At 45.7% G+C, this 22947-nt stretch overlaps 1 protein-coding gene across 1 annotated transcript in view; it reads right to left on the reverse strand.

Annotated features, from left to right (window-relative positions):
• Positions 1–5596: 5596 nt before the first annotated feature.
• CD81 (CD81 molecule) overlaps positions 5597–22947 on the reverse strand; it is a 228427-nt gene continuing 211076 nt past the window's right edge. The window contains exons 7-8 of the mRNA XM_078682732.1: positions 10127–10210; positions 5597–9863 (exon numbers count right to left, since the gene is read on the reverse strand). Of these exons, the coding sequence (XP_078538858.1) occupies positions 9801–9863; positions 10127–10210 (147 nt within the window). The 3' untranslated portion in view covers positions 5597–9800. The remainder of the gene's footprint in view (positions 9864–10126; positions 10211–22947) is intronic.

Raw genomic sequence — 22947 nt, forward strand, 5'->3', positions numbered from 1 at the left:
CTGGGTGACCCCACTGCTGGAAGTACGGTTGTAGCACTGAGGGATGTATCTCCCACTCGTGCATCTGGCGGCTGTGTCTGCTGAGCAGATCCGCCATCTGGTTGTCCCTGCCTGGGAGGTGTTCCGCCATGAGGAATATGTTCCTTTGAATGGCCCACTTCCACATGCTTTGCGCTAGATGTGACAACTGTGGTGAGTGTGTCCCTCCCTGCTTCTGTATGTAGTACATGGCAGTCATGTTGTCCGTGCGGATCAACACGACTTGTTGCACAAATGTACCTTGAACGCCTTCATTGCCAGAAAGATTGCCATCAGTTCCAGCAGGTTGATGTGCATCTTCTTTTGCTGTGTCGTCCATAGTCCCTGCACTGTGTAATGGAGGACATGCGCTCCCCATCCCAGGAGAGATGCGTCCGTTGTCCACACTATTTGTGGTATAGGCTCCTGGAACTGTCGTCCCCTGCAAAGGGTTTTGTGGGTTCCACCAATGCAGAGTTGTATGCGCGACCGGTCACCAACACTAGGTCTTGTAATTGTCCCCGAGTCTGGTTCCACTGCCGTGCTAAGCACTCCTGAAGCGGACGCATGTGTAGTCTCGCGTGAGGGACTATGAAGACGCAGGAGGCCATCATGCCTATTAACTGCATAAACACTCTTGCTGTGAGCAAGTGTTGGGGTCTGAATTTCTGAATCAGTAATTGAATGCTGTTGATTCTTTCTGAGTTTGGCTGCGCTTTTGGAGCCAGAGTGTCTATTGTTGCTCCCAGGTACTGTTGTACGTGGGCGGGTTGAAGATGAAACTTTGGGTAGTTTAATGAGAATCCTAGGATGTGTAGGAGGTGAATAGTGCGGGACACGTGGCTGGCACATTGCTGGGCTGACTTTGCTTGTATAAGCCAGTCATCCAGATAGAGGTAGACCTGAATATGGTTCCTCCGGAGGTGCGCAGCTACTGTCGCTAGGCACTTGATAAACACCCTGGGGGCTGTTGTAACCCCGAAAGGCAGGACCTTGAACTGGTAGTGCTGATTCTGTATGGTAAACCTGAGATATTTCCTGTGTGCCGGATGGATCGGTATGTGGAAATATGCGTCTTTTAGGTCTAGTGTTGCGAGGAAATCTCCCTGACTGAGTAATGGTAGAACCTGCTGTAAAGTGAGCATGTGAAAATATTCTGACAAGATGTATTGGTTTAGGGGCCTGAGGTCTAGTATTGGCCTGAGAGACCCGTTCTTTTTGGGGATCAAGAAGTACAGCGAGTATACCCCTGTACCCTGTTGCTGAAGAGGTACGAGTTCTATGGCCCCTTTTTGCAGCATGCTGATGACTTCTTGCTGCAACAAGTGTATGTGCTCTGCGGACATAGGACGGTGTCTTGGGGGTATGTTGGGTGGAGTGAAGGTGAGCTCTAGACAATAGCCGAACTGGATAAGTTGTCTCACCCACCCGTCTGTGGTAATGCTTTCCCAGACTGGCAGGAACTGTTGTAATCGTCCCCCGACCGGTGTTACATGGTCAGGGGGCAGTGACAAGACGTCACTGTTTAGTATTGGCGGAGTATCTGGTGTTATTCCCTCGTCCTCTGTCTTTGTTGCTGTTGCCACGGTAGCCACCTCTATTGTTTTTATTATAGGTGGTCTGCGTGTTCCCTTTATTGTATGGAGTCTGCTGGGATGCCTGGCCTTGTGCAGCTCCTCTGTTACCGGAGCGACAAAAGGAGCCTCCTCTGAATTGTTGGGACTGCAAGGCACCCATAGACTTGGCTGCGTCTGTGTCCTTTTTCATCTTCTCCAATATTGTGTCCACATCAGGACCAAATAAATAATCAGGGTTTACAGGCTGATTTAATAATGTGGTTTGAATCTCAGGTTTGAACCCAGAGATGCGTAACCAAGCATGTCTCCTAAGCATGACACTTGTATTGATGGCCCTGGCTGCGGTGTCTGCAGCGTCTAGCGCACATTTAATGGATGCGTTCGGTATGAGTTTTCCCTCTTGTATTAGTGTTTCTGCTCCCTCCTTGTAAGCATCAGGCAAATGTTGTAGCAGTTGCTCTAGTGTGTCATAATGAGCCCTATCATATCTGGCTAATAGCGCTTGTGTATTAGAAATTCTCCATATATTAGCTGCTTGATCAGCCACCCTTTTTCCAGAAGCTTCTAATATTTTAGACTCCTTGTCTGGAGGAGGAGCATTACCAGTGGTTTGCGAGTTGGCACGCTTACAAGCATTTGACACCACCAAAGAGTCCATTGGTGCCTATCTGTATTTTCTTTCGATTCTGGGGTTAACAACCCTTGCTCTTGTGATTACCTTGAAAATGTCTCCTGCGTGTTTAAGGACACCCTTCAACATTGGCAATGTTTTGACTGATTTCTCTGAAGTGGAGAAAGTGTCAAATAGGAAGTCTTCTTCAATTGGGTCAGCATGCATGTCCACATCATGATTGTGTGCTGCCCTTTCTATTAATGCGTTAAACGCAGCTGTATCCTCTGTTGGCGAAGTCTTGACAGAATAAGAAGGAGTGTCAGGAATTGTTTGTGACTCCCACTGGTCGCCAGGGTCTGTCCAGGCTTGAGGTTGGTCATCCTGATCCATGTCCACAGGGTAATTAAATTCTTCATTTTAGTCGTACCCCATATCCTCATCAGTGCGTGTGGGTGAGTATGCAGAGGTGTCCTGGCCATGGTACCGTACAGTCTCAAAAAGGGCAGGTGATGTGGCAGAATCCCTTTTCTTTTTGAGCGGAATTTTATGTGTGTCAAGAGGATTTTCTGACCTGCTTTTCCTTTGATAAATAGTACGCCTGCCAGAGTCGGGGTCGATATGGAGCTTCGACTGTTCATCATATGAGGGCTCTTGGTACACAATGTCCTCTTCTAGTGAATGACTCCTTTTCCCCATGGACACCTTCTTGGACGTTTCGATCCCTGTCTTCGGATCGAGCGCCTTAGGCCGTGCGGTTGGGGCAGTCCGAATTTTATCGGTGGCATCGTAGTGGGAGACTGACCGACCTTCTGTGGGGCTGGCGTGGTCATTGGTCCGCCCAACTTTGTTTTTTCACCAACATCTTTTTGACCTTGCGTCGACTTAGGCGCATGTGGCTTTGGAGGCGCACTCTGCCTCGACGTGGTCCTTCGAGCCGCTCTTGGACTTCGGCTCGAGGGTTTTGACGAACTGTGGCCTGTCGACTCGTTGCTTCGGATCGAGAACCTTCCGAGACTCTAGTCCCTTATTTGTGTCGCTGTCCTTTGACGTCGACCTTGTCGGTTCAACGTGCCTGACTTTAGGCACTGACTTCAGCGTACCGATCTTCGGGTCGACACCCCGTATTTGTGACCCAGCAGGGTTGCCGACACCTTTTTTCTTAGTCGAATCAGACGGATCCGAACTCTTCGATCCGAAGACTGTCTCTAGCAGTTTCGGTTTCGACTCCATGGCTTTCGGTTTTGATTTAACCAGTGACTGGTGATGTTCGACCGCTGGCTCGTGTGATATATTTGTAGCCGGGCCGAGACGCGGGGCTATAGAATGTTCGTCATGATCTTGGCTAATGCCTGTTGGCGATGCCTCGACCTGAGCCCTTGGAAGGCTTTGCGTGTCTTTTTCGGGCCCCGTACTCACTATCGGGCCTTGTTCATCGCTTGAGTCGTCATCAACGGCTCCGATGGCCGATGCGTCGTCCCTTACCTAGACGACGTTTTCATCCTCGATGTGTCCTTCGTCGTCTTCATAATAGTTGGAGTCCTGCTCCGAACCGGGATCCGACTGCTGTTCTGGATCCTCAGTGACGACGACCTCATTGTCTCACCGGGTCAGGCGCTGGCCTAGTCATAGTCTGCCTCGCTTTGCGTCGAAGTCGAAGCGTCTTCTTTGACCGGAATCGAGCACAAGCTAGGCAGTTGGCCTCGTTGTGCTCCGGAGATAGGCACTTGTTGCACACCGGGTGTACATCGATGTGTGGGTACTTAGAATTACAAAGGGGGCATCGCTTGAACGGGCTCCGTTCCATCGACGATCGGGCCTCTGGTGTCGAAAAGGCCACACGGCTCTCTTCGACGTCCTGCTCGAAAAGAACTGGAACAAGTACTCGGCACCGATCAAAATGACAATACCGACGACCCCGAAGGCCTTTTGAAAAGTATCCGAACTGGAGTAAAGAAAGTACATCCGAACCTAATGGCGGAAAAAAACAATCTGAGGATGCCCATGCGCACTGTAGTCCAGGGGAGGAGCCACCTATCTCGTGATACTTCGAAGACTCTTCCAGGACAACAATGTGCAATCATCCACACCCAACACTAGGCGGCGATCTATGCACAGATATGAATTCAGCAGCCCACATGCCTCGAACATTATTTTTACGCCCAGTATTTTTAAAATACGGAATAAGGTCACGAACCCAAGCCATTGTGTTACTGACAGAAATGATAAACCTCGACATTGCAATTGCACTACAAAGCTTCATGAAAGGCTTAAATCGACTGGTATTGGACAAACTTAAGCAAGGATAGTAATGTTACCTAGTCCTAAAATCCCGTACCCGAGTATATAAATATTGAAGCTTATGGAACAGTCATAGATACAATGGTTTTAATTGACTGCTGCTAAAAAGGAAGGTTGGGGACAACGAATTCTCTTTTAATGAGTTGAATACCGCCGATTAAATAATTTTGTTATTTTAATTATTTAACTATATATAGAATACTTAAATGTTGATGTCACTAGGGGAAAAGGCAGTTACCGGTCTCTTTTTATAATGTATAAGCTAAATTTACTCTGATGAATTAGTGATTTTAACTGTTCATGTGATCTTTTTATGAATGGTTTTATCGTGCATATGAGATTTCCATGTGTTTAAAGACAATGGTCTAAATAAACAGAAAAGAAACAACAGTAAGGATGTTCTATCTGAAATGTTTCACACGCACTAAATTTAAATGGCATGATGAATTGGCAAGCTGTGGACACCTGGGCTGAACTTGGCACTGACTGAATACACACTGCTACACGCCCTGAACAGCATTGTTCCATATGTGGTTCTTTTATACAATCTTAGAACTCTGAAAAATGATTCCCAGACACAAACCATTGATTGACAAAGGACAGGATTCATGCTCTTGTTGCAATTTCTAATGTGTAAAACGAATTTCTGAAATGCTCTATGGAAGATATACATTCAAGGGTGCCCTTGGACTAAACGGGATGGTCAGCACAAAAAAAAAAAATCTGAGGATAGTCAGCAGTCAGAGGGTTTAACCATTTACCAAAAGGGGGTATGTAAATTGAAAAGATTGATATGCGTCAAAAGGTACCACCAGGGAGAATGTGTGAGGGAGTGAGAGTGTGTGTGTGGTGAGGCGGGATTCTCACTTCAGAGGTAGATTAAGGAAGCGGTAAATAAGGGAAGACTCCTCCTGGAGACAGTATGCAGTTAGTGGAATGGGGTTGGAATAAAAGATCGATTAGCTACAATGGTGAGAAGGTGATCACCCATTTATGAGAAATATGTTACAAAACAGATAATCCTGCACTTTCACGGATTGGAATAGTTGGTTGAAAAAAAAAAAAAGACCACCATCAATTCATAGAAACCTTTTTTAATATGACCTTTTTTATTTATCGAAAAGTAGTTACAATAGAATCCATTTTACATTCAGGATAGAAGAGTGCGTATTTTACCTGCAGGACATAAGGAACAAATTCTATATACAGTTAGAAGTGCAGAACTATCGAGAGCTGCTATCGAGAGCTGCTACCAAGCCAGCACCAACTAGATCTTAAAGGGGAAATGTGGTACAAAACTAGCACCATCCTTAACTGGGAGGCCCAAGATGAATAGCATCCTCTCTTCAATTCCCAACTGCTTTCCGCAGTAGACGTGGTCAAACGTAGTCTTGGAAATTTCACCTGTCAACCAAGATCTAAAGACCTGGTGGTAGCCGGTGGCAAGCAGAGCTTCCTGTCAGTCAATCTGCAATCCAACATTGGTCAATCCATAATCCACCTCTAAACACTATCCAAGGCTTTCAACAGGCACAGACATTTCCAAACACATCAGCCACCCAAGGAGTGCTTTAAGTCCCGCCCAAGTGCATCTCAGGCACTTTAAAGTTTCTTTCTGAGGTTCTACTGACTGGTAGTGATTTCTGGACAGATAGTTACCCAAACACTTATAGTGCTGATCAAATAGTCCGCAGCACAAGCTGAAGCCTGGACAAAGGATTTAAGGATGTTAAGTTCATGCAACAAAAACCCCCACCACACAGCTTATGTTAAGAGCACTCATGCTGAACCCATGTTAACAGCTCAGTTCTTCTCCATAATATGTACAAGGAATTAATATGCAGACTGGAAAACATGAGCAATCTGCATGAACATTACAGGATTCAAGGAAGAGCTCTTCCAGGTGATGTCACGTTCATGATGGTGGGCTAAGGGATAGTCAAGCTCATAGTACAGCCAAAAAGAGACCGACATCACTTTACAGAAGGTAGAGGTGGACCTCTTTCAAAAGGTGATTGCTCCTCTCTGGTACTTGAAGATTATGCTACATTATATCCTTCAGATTTTTTGAGGCAATCTTTGACTGGGGCACTGTCCTCCACATTCTTCTGGGTTGCTTAATAGCTGAAAAGTGCAAGCCCATTGACGGACTCAAGAACGGGTAAAACGTTTATTGGGAGCATAACACAAAACTTTATTTTGCATCAAAAGTAAACCAATTGGCTGTGATTGCTTTCATCAAACCATGAAAGGCATCCTCAGGAAATTAAAATAATTCGAGAAATAAATGAACCACTGGTTTGAATACTGGACACACAATCAGCTGCTTGCAAACCAGTGGGTGAAGGGTCCCCAACCTACTAAAGGATGTTCTGGATTGGACACACCGCAAGCAATGCTTTCCTGTAGTCCTCCATGACTGATGTGGTCATAGTCCATGCCAGCCTTCAGCTCTGTCAAATTATTTGCGAGTTACTTTCTTCACTATAACCGCATCGAAAGGTTGCGAGGTCTCCTGGCATGCGGTGTGAGCCTCTCCAATGAAATTTTCTTAAGAACTTCACATCTTTCAAAAGTAGTCAAACAGTCATCCTGAGGTTGAAGTAACAGGATGGTCTGCAAAGCTCATCATTTACTGCCACCGAAAGGACACCGAGGCTCATGTGCTTTATGCTGGAGGCATAGTGGAGTAATGAAGCTTGCTACTTTATCTTTTACAACCCGGTTGTCCATCTACTGGAAATCTATAATTCGGTAGAGTGGACTTAAATTTGAGTCGGTATACAAGAACTACCACCATATTGAAAGGAGTAGACATTTGGAGATGTCCTTCAAGGTTCCCTGCATCAGAGTGACTGAACGTGATATATTGAATCAGTGTTCACAAGTGTCTTTTTTTGGCCCAAGCTAATAAATCTATTTTGCCAGGTTATTCCCTCGCTGACTTGACTGCTCTACCTCTTATTCTTTGTCCATAAAAGTTATTGATCAACTCCTTCATTTAGGTCTTTGAGAGGAGGTTTCCTTAACATGACCAGGCCTTGCTCCTTCTTGAATGGCCACTTTATAAGTCTATAATCTGTATCCGATTCAGGACTGGGATTCTGAATCTTCAAGGCCGAAGATAGAATCTTAAGGTAGTGGGCCATTGTTAGCTCCTAGTCGATATTCTTGAATTCTAGACTACCTTTGGTCAATGCCTAAAACATTTCCTTTGATGTTTTTCTAAGCCCAAACACTAAGCTTCGTGATAATGCACACAATATGAATCCAATACAGGTTCATAGAGCAAAACCTACAGGCACCACTCCGTCAGCTTCTCCTTCTCGCAAGATAATTTATAGTTTACCAAGCACATACACCCTTGTACCTTTTCTTAGACTGGAATTAGGTTGTGTGTGGAGAACTTGCAAATTAAAAATCTGGCAATTGACAATTTGGAAAGTGCATCCTTTTTTCATCTATCTCCCCCTACTGCACTAGGACCACGAATGCTAATTTTTAATGCCAAAGAACAGGAGACACAATTTGCAGGATGTTGGAAAGTAGAGGTTAGAAACCCGTGCCTGGCCAAAGCTACACTTGGAAACATGAATGAGCTGGAGAAGGCAAAGAGCTAGAGGCAGTCGGCCACAAACTGTTTGTCAACAGTAAAGTCAATATTCCACAATACATTTGATTGACAGATTGAGGATTCTTTATACAGTACTCACAAGAAAACATCAGTTTTGCTTTTATTTTTTTATACAAAAAAGGCAGAAGAAGAAATTACACAACCTGTTGCATGCTCCACTGAGAAATTCAAGGCAACGCATTCCACCACGGTTGACTCTGCTTGAGCGACTGACCAAGACCCCGAAGCCCACTATTCCCCTTGTCTGAAATACAGGCATAGGTTTTCATCCCAATGGAATTAACATTTCTCTTTTGTTTAAAGGTGGTGATGGCTATGTGAATATCACAGGCAGATGTTCAGTCCATAAGCAGTCAGCAAAGTGTTGATTTACCTACTCTCCAAGGATGCACTTGCTCAAGGGATTGCTATAAAATCTCTTAACATAAACCTGTTCGTTTAGTGGTCTTAACCTAACTTCCTCAATGAAACCAGCTAGAATATCCTGGATCCTTGGAATAAGATCCCTGTTGCTAGGTTCTTTCTAAAAATTCCAAGAAAGCTCTGACGAAGCAACAGCTGAATCGACATTGAAAAAGCTGATAGTCATAATTCTCAATAATATTGTACCATCCGATCATTTCAGACACTGAAAGAAACTTGAACCATTGGAAAGCCTGCTTTGCCAAATACAGATTAGCATTTTGCCAAATACAGATTAGCATTTGCCAGATGCATTAAAGTGGTGCTGCACTGGATCGCATAAATTAGAAGTGTCTTGCTTTTCAACAATTTAAAATGTGGTTTAAAGATTGTTGTTGAATCCCAAATGTAGTGAAATATTTCACAGTGACTTATCTTAAGCTTAATTCAGTTGTTCTCACTTTACCCCAAATTATACTTTTTTCCACCAAACCACCCTAGTCTAAGGCAACAGAGTAACCAAGTCAGAGCATTTCAGGCAGAACCGAACAATTGGCGATTAAACACACATGGAAAAGAGTAGACATAACAATATCAAATATATTCAAGGAGGATTACAGAGCAGGCCAGGCAGGTTACAGGAGAATATTAGTCATTAACATACATTATAATCACGAATGGCGGGCGATCAAACGAGGCAGAGTTACACATCATATGCTGGGAAGCAAGAAAAGGGGCAGTATCAATTACAATTTATGCTCAAGGCTCTTCGAAGGCAGGTTAGAGTATGGTGCCAAGAGGTGGGAGAGTGGTTCTGCAGTACAAGACATTAAAAAAGCCATCAAATGCCTACATGACCACTGCCCACTGAAACAAAGTGAAACAGTTAGGGTGACGGTGTTATCAGGAACCAGAAAACCATAAATACCCATCTTTTGTCTGGTCCGTAGACCATGCGCTTCTTTTAAGAGAACAGCTGTAAGAAAGTACAAAACTGCCTTCACCAGACTCTTTATGTGCCCAACTACAGAATGCTGGCGCTCTACCATGATGGGCTGATGTGTAACTCAATGCCAATCACAAACAAAAAACGTGTTTGACTTTGACTTGTTCCCAAAAAAAAGTTTAAAGTAAAAATACTAAGTATGCTCGTGATATCTGAAATATTTATATACACTTTCTTTTTGCCTGGTGGGGTGGCACTTGCTGAGGGGTCCTGCTCCCATGCGAGGATACCCTGGCATTGAGCCCCAGAGGCTCAGTATACTGAACTGTTCCGGATGCCGCAGCACAGAACCATACTCAGGATCATTTCGAAGATCTGCAATGAGAGGAGAGTGCATACACATTAGGGCGATAAATAGAGGCGACATCAAACCTAGAGGTGTCAGTGTACAAAGGTGCTAAAGTTGTCCACATGGACCTGAGTAGTGAGGGGAGTTTTAGTAAAGCGAGATAAGACATTTCATAGTAAGACCCATTTCAGCAAGGTGCTTTTTGGATAGGTCAAGTCTTAAGGAGTATAAGCAGGGGCGGTTGCAGGAGGGAGAACTGAATGAGTAGACGCACCCCACCCACACCTACCATGATGACTGCCACCACAATCGCTGCAATGCCAATCAGGTACAGCTTGCCAGAGAACAGCTCGTTGATCTTCGTATGACAATCCTGAATTAAAAAGAGAAACCCGTAAGCGGTCATCGCATGTTGGATGGCCAATGCTAGTTGGTCCTGCACTCTCAAAACATGAGCTCCCACCCAAAGAGTAAACATTGTGTCAAAGCGTGGACCAAATTAACACATTACTTACCGTCAGTAATGCACTTTCTGGTGGCTACTCAATATAACAGCAAATTCCATACCTCAAGATGCTCTCCTAGCATCAAACTGGTTTCGAAAACTTTTCTTCCGCAGTGCTCTTGGGCGCCGCTAGGTGGCACCTTGATGGTCCACATGGGCTCCGTACTGCCCGAAAAGTGACAGATTAGAGCCGCATATAAGTGGTACTCCTGTACGATGTCAGCTTCTTGTTTTCCTTTCCATACCCTCGGATGCAAAGCGAGAACAATTTTTTGCACAAACTTGGGAATTAAAAAATAAAAAGTAAGACGTTTAGGTGACCACTCCACAGACTAGGCCGGTCGGAGGGCATTGAGGAATCTGTGGTTAGGTAGAGTATTCACTAGAAAGACCATTACTGAAGGCAAGTAACTTCATGGATACTTTTAATTTTTTTTATTTTTAGAGTTTTATATAGCGCGAACTAGACCAGAGACATCTGATATCAGAGCGCATTACTTGAACACCTGTTTCGTTACAGGAGGACACATTCATTTTTGTTAGCCACGGGGAGATTAAGTGATTTGCCCAGAATCACAGGATGGAGTCATTTGAGTCTCGAACGAGGTTCCCCAGCTTCGAGGTCGACTGCTCTAGTTGAAGGCTACATCCTCTCCCCTGCAGATTGTTCACCTAAGAATAGATACCAATGCACTACCTCCCCAGATGGTATCTGTTGAGTGGGCTTCAACCAAAAAGTCCTGCAGGACCAAGCAGGCAAAGTTTAAATTCCGCCAGACTCTGTTGACGAGTAAGTAGTGCTTTGTGAATGTATGCACTGACATCCATGTCACAGCCTGGCAGATGTCGACAGGCATCGACAAGCTACAACAGTGGTAGCAATCTTAGCCCTGTTGGAGTGGACTCGGACGTTCTGGGGTTAGCGTTTTGGGCAAAGCATAGCATATCTTAATGCAGAGGACTATCCACCTCTACAAGGTCCTCTTCTGCACAGCCTTCTCTTTCTTTACACAGAAAAGCTGATCGTCCACACAATGTTCCTTGGTCCAATCAACAAAGACTAGAGCCCTTTTGTGGTCCAGCTGATGGAGCCTCTCCTCTTGAGGAGTGAGGGGGAGCAAAGAATGCAGACAGGGTGATTTATTGCCCCATGTGGACGGAAGTCATGAATTTGGACAAGAATGCTGCCGGAGTCCACAGCACCAACTTGGCCAGGAAAAAGGTGTTATATGGTGGGTGTACTTAAAGTGCCTGGGGTTCACTCACACGATTAGTTAATGTAATTGAGATAAGAAAGGCAGTCTTCAAAGTCAGAAGACTCAGAAAGCAACTATGCATCAGTTTGAATGGAGTGCACATGAAAAACGTCAATGTCAAGCTAATGTCCCACTGTGGCATCACAAACTGCTTGAAAGGGAAAGTGTCAAACCTTTAATAAATCTCATTACAACCGGTGATTTATATAAGGATGGTTAAATTCCGAATGGCTGACAAATCTTCAATAGTGCCTAATACAAAGATGAAAAAAACAAAAAGACCTCCAACACTCCTGCTCGTTAAGGGATCAATCTTATTCGAGCGTCACACTAGGCCACATTTGTCCCAGAGCCCGGCATAAATGGATTTCATGGAATTGTGACAGGCAGCAAGGCGTTTCAGATTAAATGCAGTCATTTGCTGCCGCTCAGTCTCCATGGAAGTAGGTGTATATTGTGCAGTTTCAGGTGGAGAACCCTGTCCTGTTACAGGGTCAGAAGATCACAAAGTGGTAGCCTGATCGGAGGACAGATGCTAATGTTCCGACGTTCTAGGTACCACACTTTCCTGGCCCAATCTGGACAACTACGAATGACTTTGGCCTGGTCGTTCTTGATCTTTTTCAAAACTCTGGGAAGGGGAGGTAACGGCATGAAGGCGTACAAGAATCCTGTGTTTCATTCCAACCAGAATGAATCTCGTAATGAGTTTTCTTGCGTAAACTCTTAACGCACTAATCTTTTTACACTGTGCGTTCAACTATGGGGAATAGATCTAGAGCGGATTTTCCCCACTGTTGGGAGATGTCCTACACCACTGTGGTATATGGAAGCCACACGTGATCTGCTAGACACCGCTTGTACATCTCTTCAACTCTTACATTTAGGGATCCTTTCAGGTGGGTCGTGATCAAGGAAATACGCTAGTGCTCAAACCAACCCATTCTGCTTTTTGCAAAACCACATGGCAGTGGTTTTGTCTGAAAACCTGCACCAGCCTCCCCTTGATGGACATCAGGAAGGTCTTCAGAGGCAGACAAATGGCTCGTAACTCCAACAGACTAATGTGGATCCAAACTTCTGGTGAAGACCATAGTCCTCTGGTGTCCACTTCCCCAAGATGACCTCCACACCCCAATAGGAATGCATCACTTACCACTTTTAGGTGTGGGAAGGCTGTCGCACAATTAATTTCTGTTGAATCACAATCACTGCAGATCATCTCGGACGAGATCTTGACATCGGTCAGATTTCCTTGCGATGGGCCCTCTGGGGCATTCAGATTCTAAGTATGGTACCTGGTGTAGCTTATATGGAGGATGCACGAGGCTAGAAGTCCAAAAAGTCTCAGCTGCTCTCACTGTGATCCAAGACTGGGCTGAAATAGCAGAATCATAGCCTATGTCCCTGTCTTGTTGCGGCAGATGGAAGGTCCAGAACTGCAGTGTCCAGAGAGCTCCAATGAATGGAAACCTCTGCCAAGGAGTTAAGTGTGACTTCAGCTTGTTGATGGTGAAACCGTGATGTAAGGAGGTTTGCCATCGTCTGGAGGTTTTCTACAACAGACTGTGGTAAGCCCGCCTTCAGCATCCTGTCATCTATGTAGGGGAAGACTGGAATCCCCAACCTTTGAACAAGGGTCGTGACCTCAGCAATCACTGGGGTAAACACACCTGGTGTGCTAATGAAAGGAAGCATGACAAACTGCAAATGCACGTAACCTACCACTAGCTAAAGGTAACGTCTGAGGGAAAACAAGACAGGAATATGAAAACACGCCCTCAAGAGCTGGGTCAGCCAGAAGCAGAAGCTTGTACCAGAATCCTAAAGGATCTGCGGTGGGTCCCAAGGGGTCAGTAGACAGAGGAAGGACCCATAATCGGTACCTCAATTGGGGGTCCCTTTGGTTGCATGAGTTCAAGTAGTGGCCAGACACTAGAAATATACCTCATGACATTCATTTTCTGTAGTCACTGCATGATTTGAAACCTGTGGTTTCAGGTGGGGATATAGTTTCCTAGCATAAAGCATTTCAAAGTAATCTGAAGAATAAAGTTGGGAGCAAAGCTCCAGATCTGCATCGGAAGGCGTTAAAAAAAAAATAGAGGGGTGCTTACATGTGACATCACTGTCATTTCTAGGGCTACCTGAAGCAAATAAAGCTGCACAGTGCTACAAAGTGGCATGCTGAAGCACTGCTGAAAAAGGTTTCTGGATCCAGCCTGGCACCAGGGGAGTACTCTAAGGTGAGGAATCTGGGGTTAGAAGTATCCAAATGTAGTTCGTTTCAGGCTGCTTGGTTGGCCATCACAAGTACAGATAATGGACCCTGGATCATTTATTTTTAAATCTTCTATTGACTTTATCCTATCCTTTAAAAAATGGTACGGGTATGGGGAGGCCTCTTATAAGAGGTGCTGGAATACATATGCAGTGCTCAGAAAGTAGAGGGTCAGGAGTCATGTCATCCCGCAGGGGTTTCTCAGTACTGAGAGGCATTTTCCACCAGACGTACATGTGCTACTTTATAGGTAGTCAGTGTAAGTGCACAACTTTGGTCAATTTCATAGTATCTTTCTCAAAATGTAGTTTTTTTCCTCCAAGGGCATCCCACCCGCAACAAAGCCAATTTTTTATCATGTGGCCATCTTGGACTCCTGTAAACATACACAACTTACCCAGCACACAAGCCAATTATCAAGCAGGTCTCCTAGTGTGTATGCAGGGCAGCTGTTACTGCATGCTATTCCTGGGCTGACAAGACTACAGCTTCCAACTCATGCTTTTAGTCCACATTAGTAACTGTCATGAGATATTAGGACCACCTTCCACTCCTGAATCATCCACATGAACGATTTCCCAACAATGCCAGAATACACTTCAAATAACTGCAATGCACAGCTTTAACTATCCATCCAGGTAAACCAGTGCACCTGGCTAACCAATTTCTCACGCAGGAACACATCTTATCAGAAATTGCACCTCAATGCTGCTCCAAATCACAAGCCACACCTAGCAAACATAGGTTTCAATGTAAAATCTTTGCAATCTTTCAGGCCAGCTCCCACTTGCCTCTAGAACATGCTAATCATTCACTACAAAAGCTGCTGATGACAATTACTCAGCAAACCGGTGAAATGTACCTCATATCTGAAGCCTCCAACTACCCCACAAACAAGTCTACAAATTAGCACTACCTACTTGCAACAACAGATTTTTTAACTTTAAATCTGTTCTTAAATCACATGCAGTGCATAATCCTGCTATATGGTAGCTAGTCGAGATATCTATATTAATTTATTACAATGTATGGCTTCGGTATCAAACTCAAGGCCTCCTCTTTGACATGCCCTCCTAATGAAGACGAGCTTAGGTCTACAACTGCCCTAGGCTCAGCACATCTCCAAAATGCGCGTCTACTCCACAGGTCGGGAGTCAACCGTGAATAAACAGACATTTGTGCCGCAAGACTTTTAGCTTCGGATGATGTTAAGCGGACGGAAGGGAGGGGGTGGTAGTGCTTACTAGGTTTGTGGGGCGGGCAGAGGAGAGTTAACTTAAGTTAACTTCTTGCTGCAAGCCACATTTGTGCACACAGTATGGCACTGAAGTTCAGAAAATAAGGAGAACTGAGCAAGCCTAGAAAAGCAAAGTTCAATGGGGCAGCAAAATAAATGTCTTAGCAGTGGGTTTTGTATGAAATTTGTTTAGTAGCTTAACCTCTGAAAAAGTGTTATCTTGAAGGTCCCTACCAGTGGCTGGTGGTGGATTTTGAAGTGGCCCCTCGAAGCCCGAAAGCTCTTTCTAGCACCCAGGATAAGTTTGCCATGAAGGCCATTGTAGCCCCCCCTCTTCCTAGTGAGTGTGCTCTTGGTTTGGTGAGTAACGGTCTGATAGCTAAAGAACACTGCTGGATAGTCTGTACAATTCATCTAGAAAGTGCGATCTTGGAAATGGCCATCCCCACGACTTTAGTTAAGTGCCCCACAAAGAACTGCAGTGTTTTCCTTATTATGTTTGTCGAATGCATGTAGTACGTCACAGCCCTTCTGACATACAGTATGTGTAGGGCCCCTACTGCTGAGTTTAAGCTTCTGGAAGAATACTAGAATGGGGATAGTTCAGCTTATTTGAAAAGGTGCAATAAACTTTGGCAGGAATTGTGGATGTGTCCTCATTCTTACCTTATCCTTGTGTATGGATACTTTTGGTTCCTGTACAGTTAGTGCTTGTATCTCACTCTCTCAGTGATGCGATTGCTCCCAAGAACACGGTTTTCAATTTAGAATACCAGATTTTGGTATTATGGCTAGCTTTAAAAGGTGCTTTCATCAATCCCACCAACGCAAGATTCGAATTCCACCGTGGAGGTGATATTTCCCACACTGGGAAAAGCCTTTTCCCTCCTTACATGTACCTTTCGACCAGTGGAAGTGAGAGAATGTGTGTGCAGTCCTTTCAAGTAGGCCGCAATGGCCGATTAATGCACCCTTAGCGAGGCATATGAGAGTTTACACTTCATAGGTAGGGAATCCCTCTCTAATGGAATCTTAACATACTGCTGTTTGCTCAACTGGAGTAGCTGGGAGAATCTTGGCGGTCGTGGCCACCTTGGAGCTAGGAGGATCATTGTAATGTTGGAGATTCTGAGCTTCTCTAAAACCTTTGGGATCAACAGTATTGGTGGAAAAGCATATGCAAAGATCTCGCACCAACTTATCAACAGGGCATTTAACCAGTGATTTGGGATGGCAGTGCCTGGACGCAAAGCAACAGCATTTTGTGTTTTCTGGTGTTGCAAAGAGATTCATGTCTGAGTTCGGCATGGATCGAAAAGTGCTTTAACTATAGACTGCTTTACCTCCCAGTCGTGTATGCAGCTTGTTTGTCTGCTTAGACCATCTGCCTGAATGTTCTCCATCCCTACACAGGATTAGCCAGCAATGGGCCACTTCCAAATGTTCTGCGGTAATGGTTAGTGGTTACAACGCTGTTCCCCAAGTTTGTTGTTGTAGAACATTGCTGTTGCATTCTCCATTAGTACCGGCAGTCTTTCCCCTGACCTGGCTCTGCAAAGCCTTCAATCCTAGCAAGATGGTCTTCAGCTCTAGAAAACTGGTGCACTTGGTGGAGTCTTGCTCTGACCATAGCCCTCCTATCTTTAGAGTGTCTATATGTGTTCCCCAACCCACCACTGAAGCACCCGTGGTGATGTCCTGTGGTAAGGAAGTCTTGAAGGGTCTGCTCCTAGGAAAGTGTTCCTGGTTTGTGGACAAGGCGACTGTCTCCCAGATTATCATAAATCCGAGAATTTGTAGAAGTGATACCACCCATGTCCTGTTCTCTTGCAATGCTCGGAGGAGTTTGTCTTGACAAGCCAATTGTCCAAGTAAAGGTAGACTTGCATGCCCCACCTTCTGAGGTGTGCCACTTCCAGCATCTTGGTGAAGACCAATAGCACAGACTTTATTCCGAATGGCAAAACTTTGAATTGGCAATGTTCTCCCTTCATTACAAATCTTAGGTACTTCTTGCGTGCTGCATGAATGGGTATGTGGAAGCAAGCATCTTTGAAATCTACTGTCGCTAGGTAAACCACATCGTCTAGCAATGGTATTACATTCAACAAAGTCATTGAGAACTTTGTCCCCTTTATGTATCCGTTTACAAAGTGCAGCTCTAAGAGGCCAAAGCGGACACACTGTTTCGTTACAAGAAAATTAACCGAACATACACCCGTTTCTTTCCCATCATACCACCTTCTATATACTTCTTTGCCAGCAGTTCTTGAACTGCTGTGCATGATTTGCAATTGGTCCTCCTTGTAGTGCTTATGTTTTGTTGGTGGTGTTTGTATGACGTTTATACAGTAAACCCCACAGGAGTGTTGTGAATGGGGGAGGAGAGGAGGGTGGTGGGGGAGGAGAGGAGGGTGGTGGGGGAGGAGAGGAGGGTTGTGGGGGAGGAGATGAGGTTGAGTCACTCAAGGCAAACCCTCTTGAGTTTTTGCCTTGGTTTACCTGTGCCTCAAAAAAGGGCTTTGGGTTGATTTGGTCACCACTGCCTCTGGACTGAAAACTGGCTGGTCCCTGGCTGTTTCTGATCCTGCGTGGCAAACATCTGTCTTCCCTTTTCTTGACAGCTTCCTCTTTCAAATGAAGCCCTACAAACCTGAATGTTTCCCATAGCATTTGCAGTTTCATTAGTCTTCTTCATCTCCTCCAGTGCAGCCACATGTCGCCTCATGACAATCCCTGTAGCTAGCGTTCTGCCTGCCATATCACCAGTGTCAAAGGCGGATTTGAGGCATGAAATTAGCAATGTTTTTTCTTCAATCATCAATGCTTTTCACCCACTTATGATACTCTTCCGGGAGATGGGACAAAGTTTTTCCATATCCTCCCAGAGTTGGGGAGCATGTAGGTTCAACAGTGCGTTGGAATTAGCAATTTACCACAGTGTGGCTGCAGCACTCCCTACAGCCTCCATCCTTTTACTTTCTTTATCTGGCAGAGGTCCCATAGATCGAGGTGACTGGACGCTCTTCCGTGCCATGGAGACAGTTAGGGAGTCTGGCTCTACATGGCTTTGAATATATTTGGGTTCTAGTTTTGATACCTCATATAATCTTTGGTGTGACTGCCTTCACCAGCTTAGAGAAGACCTCTCTGCCTTGATGAACAAGTGGAAGATACTGGTTCCTTTTGTAGGAAGGAGGTAGTGTCGCGGAAGAAGCAGGTCGCCTCCCTTTCAACCTTCATCTCCACTCCAAAGGCCTCTGCCTTGTTCACAGCTCATTGGTAAGTGGAGATGTTTTGTGGGCTTGCGTGATGGGATTCTATCTCCTCCTGAGTGGAGTCAGCCTAGTCTTTCCAAAGCATTTCCTCCTGTGGTTCATTTATTCCCAATTCTTTGGGATTGGCATCCAATCTACAGTCTTTCTCTTCCCCCACGCCTATTGTGTCTTTCTTCAGGGATTCCTTCTTGCTGTGTCTGTACAGAGTCATGTACGGGTCGCAGACTCTGCCGGCCTCACTTTCTGCATGGGAATCACGGTTTTCTTCATAGGAATAAAGTGCTCCATTTTGATCTCCAATGCCCATTTCTTTCACTCCATGGCGTAAATTGTAGGTTCTCCATTAACCTTTTCTGTGAGGGCGATCGTCCCTCATTCCTTCTCTTGGCTCAATCGTCTATAGAGGCCAAGGAGCGTAGAAGCCATGGTCACGCTCCTCAGTTTATCCTTTCCTGCGAGTTTCGTTCCCAGTAGGATGGGAACTACCTTGATAATGCTGCTCATCTCGGACGTCAAGGGCTTTGGATTCCGTGGCTATGAAATACTGCTCGGAGAGGCATGGTTTGGCGTCTTGGAGGTGTGTATGACTGCCTGGTCTTTCGATAAATTAGGTGTTTTACATGCATATAGCAATGTGGGCTTAGGGTGCCTAGGGAGTGTCTTTTAGCCCTCTTAGACCTTGCTTTCGAAGTCTTGGCGTCCTTCCTAAATTTCCAGCGCCACTACCTCAATGGAGAAACGCATCTACTCCATCAACGCGAACCAGTCTTCTGTTTCTTCATCTAAGACAAGCCTACCATTATCTGTACTTGCTCAATGGGCTCGAAGGATCTCATCTCTGTGGGCCAGTGCGGTTGGTTTAAAATACGAGCACAGGAGACAGCATAGGTGGTTGATCGTTGTTGAGGACAAACTTTGATACTCTGAAATGGCATCATGAAACCCAAGGGATCCCACTACGACACCCTGCCCCCCTCTACCTTTGCCAAAAAGGCACGCATTCTCTAAATGTCAGTCTATCCTTAAAAAACAAACAAAAAAACAAAAACATTTCCAGCGCCAATCTGATTTAACTGCTTTCCTTTGTTCTTCCGAGACATTTTCAACCGCTGTCAAAAAAATTGTTAGGAGCTCTCCAATGCACCTCCCTACTAAACGCCGGAAAAAAAAATCTAAAATGGTGAGCGCATACAAAGGCATTCTGGGATTACGGTCCACGTCAGATAGGGGCTCTGCCTAAATCGGCTCCTACACCACAAGCTAATTTAAGGTTTTTTAAAAAAGAAAACAAGACTTCTGGACCGAACCACTAGATGGCGGAATTGTACAAAGCATGCGACTCAAGAAGATATCAATGTTGCAAAAAAGCAGGCTAAATTAATAAAATGTAGATTTAGTCTCATACCAAAAGGATAAATTAGTTGTATGCCCATCATTAGATCCATAATCCAAATGTAATCTGCGTTGTCTGTCAGAGAGCCGTGATCGAGTCTAAGCATTGTGCCACAATTCTAGATTGAAGCATAACCCACTGAAAGCCATTAGATGCTCAGTGAGTCGGTATCGGTCTGTGTGTAAACGGTGGGTGAGAAGGTCCCTGGTACAGCAATTTCAGAGCTACATTAAAACAAGGTGTTTGACGCAGATTTCTGGAGTTGAAGAAAATCCAAAGTGGAAGAGGTGTTGGGATTTGAAATGGTGTTAGGAGGTAGACTGGCCCATGTATATTTAGTGACCTGAAAGTGCCAATGAAGGAGACCAACATAAGTCAAGTCAAGTCAAGTTAGAATTTATATAGCGCACTACATACCCAGTGGGTCTCAAGGCGCTTGAGGATGGGGGGGAGGTTTACCTATCAAATATCCAGGTTTTAAGCTGTTTTCTGAAGGCTAGGTGGTTTTGGGTAAGGCAGAGGTGGATGGGAAGGGAATTCCAGGTTTTGGCCGCTAAGTAGGAGAAGGATCTTCCCCCCCATGGTGGCTTTGTGGATGCGCGGAACAGCGGCGAGGGCTTGGTTGGATGAACGCAGTTGGCGGGTGGGAGTGTAGAAGGAAATGCGCGTGTTGAGGCAGTCAGGTCCAAGTTCGTAGAGGGCTTTGTGTGCGTGGGTGAGGAGACGGAAAGTTATCCTTTTGTTGACGGGGAGCCAGTGAAGGTCTTTCAGGTGACCGGAGATGTGGTCTGTGCGGGGGATGTCTAGTATGAGTCTGGCTGAGGCGTTTTGGATGCGTTGGAGTTTTTTCAGCAGTATTGCGGTGGTGCCGGCGTAAAGGGTGTTTCCGTAGTCCAGACGGCTAGTAACCAGTGCGTGGGTGACCGTTTTTCTTGTTTCGGTGGGGATCCAGCGAAATGTTTTTTTGAGCATGCGTAGGATGTTGGAGCATGATGATGAGACGGCGTTGACTTGTCTGGTCATCGAGAGAGAGGAATCCAGGATGATGCCCAGGTTCCGTGCGTGGTCCGTCGGTATGGGAGCTTTTCCTAGGGCCGTTGGCCACCAGGAGTCGTCCCAGGCGGATGGGGATGCACCTAAGATGAGGACTTCCGTTTTGTCCGAGTTCAGTTTCAGACGGCTGTGCTTCATCCACTCGGCTACTTCTTTCATCCCTTCATGCAGGTTGGTTTTGGCGGTGTTTGGGTCTTTGGTGAGTGAGAGGATCAGTTGAGTGTCATCCGCGTAGGAGAGGATGTTGAGGTTATGCTGACGTGCGATGGTTGCGAGGGGGCTCATGTAGACATTAAAGAGGGTAGGGCTGAGAGAAGATCCTTGTGGTACGCCGCATATGACTTCGGTGGCCTCTGCTTTGAAAGGGGGGAGCCGGACTCTGAGTTCTTCCAGCGAGGAACGAGATGATCCAGTCTAATGCTTTTCCTTGTATTCCGATGTTGCGTAGGTGTTGTATTAAGGTGCTATGACAGACTGTATCGAAGGCTGCAGAGAGGTCGAGGAGGATGAGGGCGACTGTTTCTCCGTTGTCCAGTAGTGTTCGGATGTCGTCTGTTGCTGCGATGAGGGCGGTCTCGGTGCTGTGTTTGGCTCGGAAGCCAGATTGTGAGGAGTCGAGTGATTTGTTGGTTTCGAGGAAGGCGGCGAGCTGATTGTTGACGGCTTTCTCAATGACTTTGGCAGGGAAAGGGAGGAGCGAGATGGGGCGGTAATTTGAGTTCGGTGGGGTCAGCAGTGGGTTTCTTCAGAAGGGCGCTGAGTTCGGCGTGTTTCCATTTTTCTGGGAAAGTGCCGGATTTGAGGGAGCAGTTGATGACGTCTCAGAGATGGGGTGCGATGATGGAGTCTGCTTTGTTGAAGATGTGATGGGGGAAAGGGTCTGTGGGGGATCCGGAGTGGATGGAGTTCATTAGGCGGATGGTGTCTTCTGTGGTGATTGGGTTCCAGTTGAGTAGGTTATTCAGGGGGGGTACAGGTTCGGAAGTGAGAGGGGTAGACTGATCTATGGGTAGGTTGTCAAAGCTGTTATGAATGTCGGCGATTTTGTCATGGAAGAAAGAGGCGAGGGAGTTGCAGAGGACTTGAGAGGGGATGATGTCGTTGGAGCTGGCGGTGGGGTTGGTGAATTCTTTGATGTTGAAAAGTTCCTTGCTATTGTGGGCGTTGTTGTCTAGTCGGTCTTTGAGTGCTGATTTCTTGGCTGTCCGGATTAGTTGGTGGTGTTTGCGGATGGCGTTTTTGAAGGCGGCATGGGTGATATTGTTTGGGTCTTTTTTCCAAGTTTTTTCAAGGGAGCGGCAGAGTTTCTTGGATTTCTTAAGGTCATCATTAAACCATGGGGCGTTCTTGCTTCCTTGCTTCATTTGATGTTTCTTCAGGGGTGCTAGTTTGTCGGCGGTTTGGGTTAACCATTGTGTGAGGTTGATGGCGGCTTGGTTCGGGTTCGTTGAATAGGCGTTTTTTTTTTGGAGAAGTGATGTGGAGATTTGGTCGATTGTGATTTTGTTCCAATTACTTCGTAGAGTTGGTTGAGGGTGGTTGTGGATCGTGGTCTTATTGTAAATGAAGTGGATGCAACTGTGGTCCGTCCAGTGGAGGGTTGTGGAGTAAGTGAAGGAGATGTGCTTGCTGGAGGTGAAGATAGGGTCGAGTGTGTGTCCTGCATAGTGGGTGGGGGTGTTGACAAGTTGTTTGAGTCCGAGATTGGCGAGATTGTCCAGGAGGGTGGTAGTGTTCCTGTCATTGCTTTTTTCCAGATGGAAATTGAGGTCTCCCAGAAGAATGTATTCTTCTGAAGGGAGGGCGTGTGGGGTGATGAAGTCAGTGATGTCTTCGCTGAATTGAGTGCGGGGTCCTGGGGGTCTGTAGAGGAGGGTGCCTCAGAGTGGTTTTGGGGTCGATGTGGATCTGGAAGTGCAGGTGTTCGGCACTAGCGAGAATGTCTTCTGAGCTGGTTGAGACGCGGATGGTGTTCTTATGGACGATGGCGATGCCTCCTCCTGTTTGATTGGTGCAGTCTTTACGGATGATCTTGTAGCCGTCCGGGATGGCTATGGCGATGTCTGGAGCAGATGAGGCATTCATCCAGGTTTCTGTTAGGAAAGCG

Source organism: Lissotriton helveticus, chromosome 3_1 (genome assembly GCF_964261635.1).
Source record: "Lissotriton helveticus chromosome 3_1, aLisHel1.1, whole genome shotgun sequence".
Classification (NCBI taxonomy): domain Eukaryota; kingdom Metazoa; phylum Chordata; class Amphibia; order Caudata; family Salamandridae; genus Lissotriton; species Lissotriton helveticus.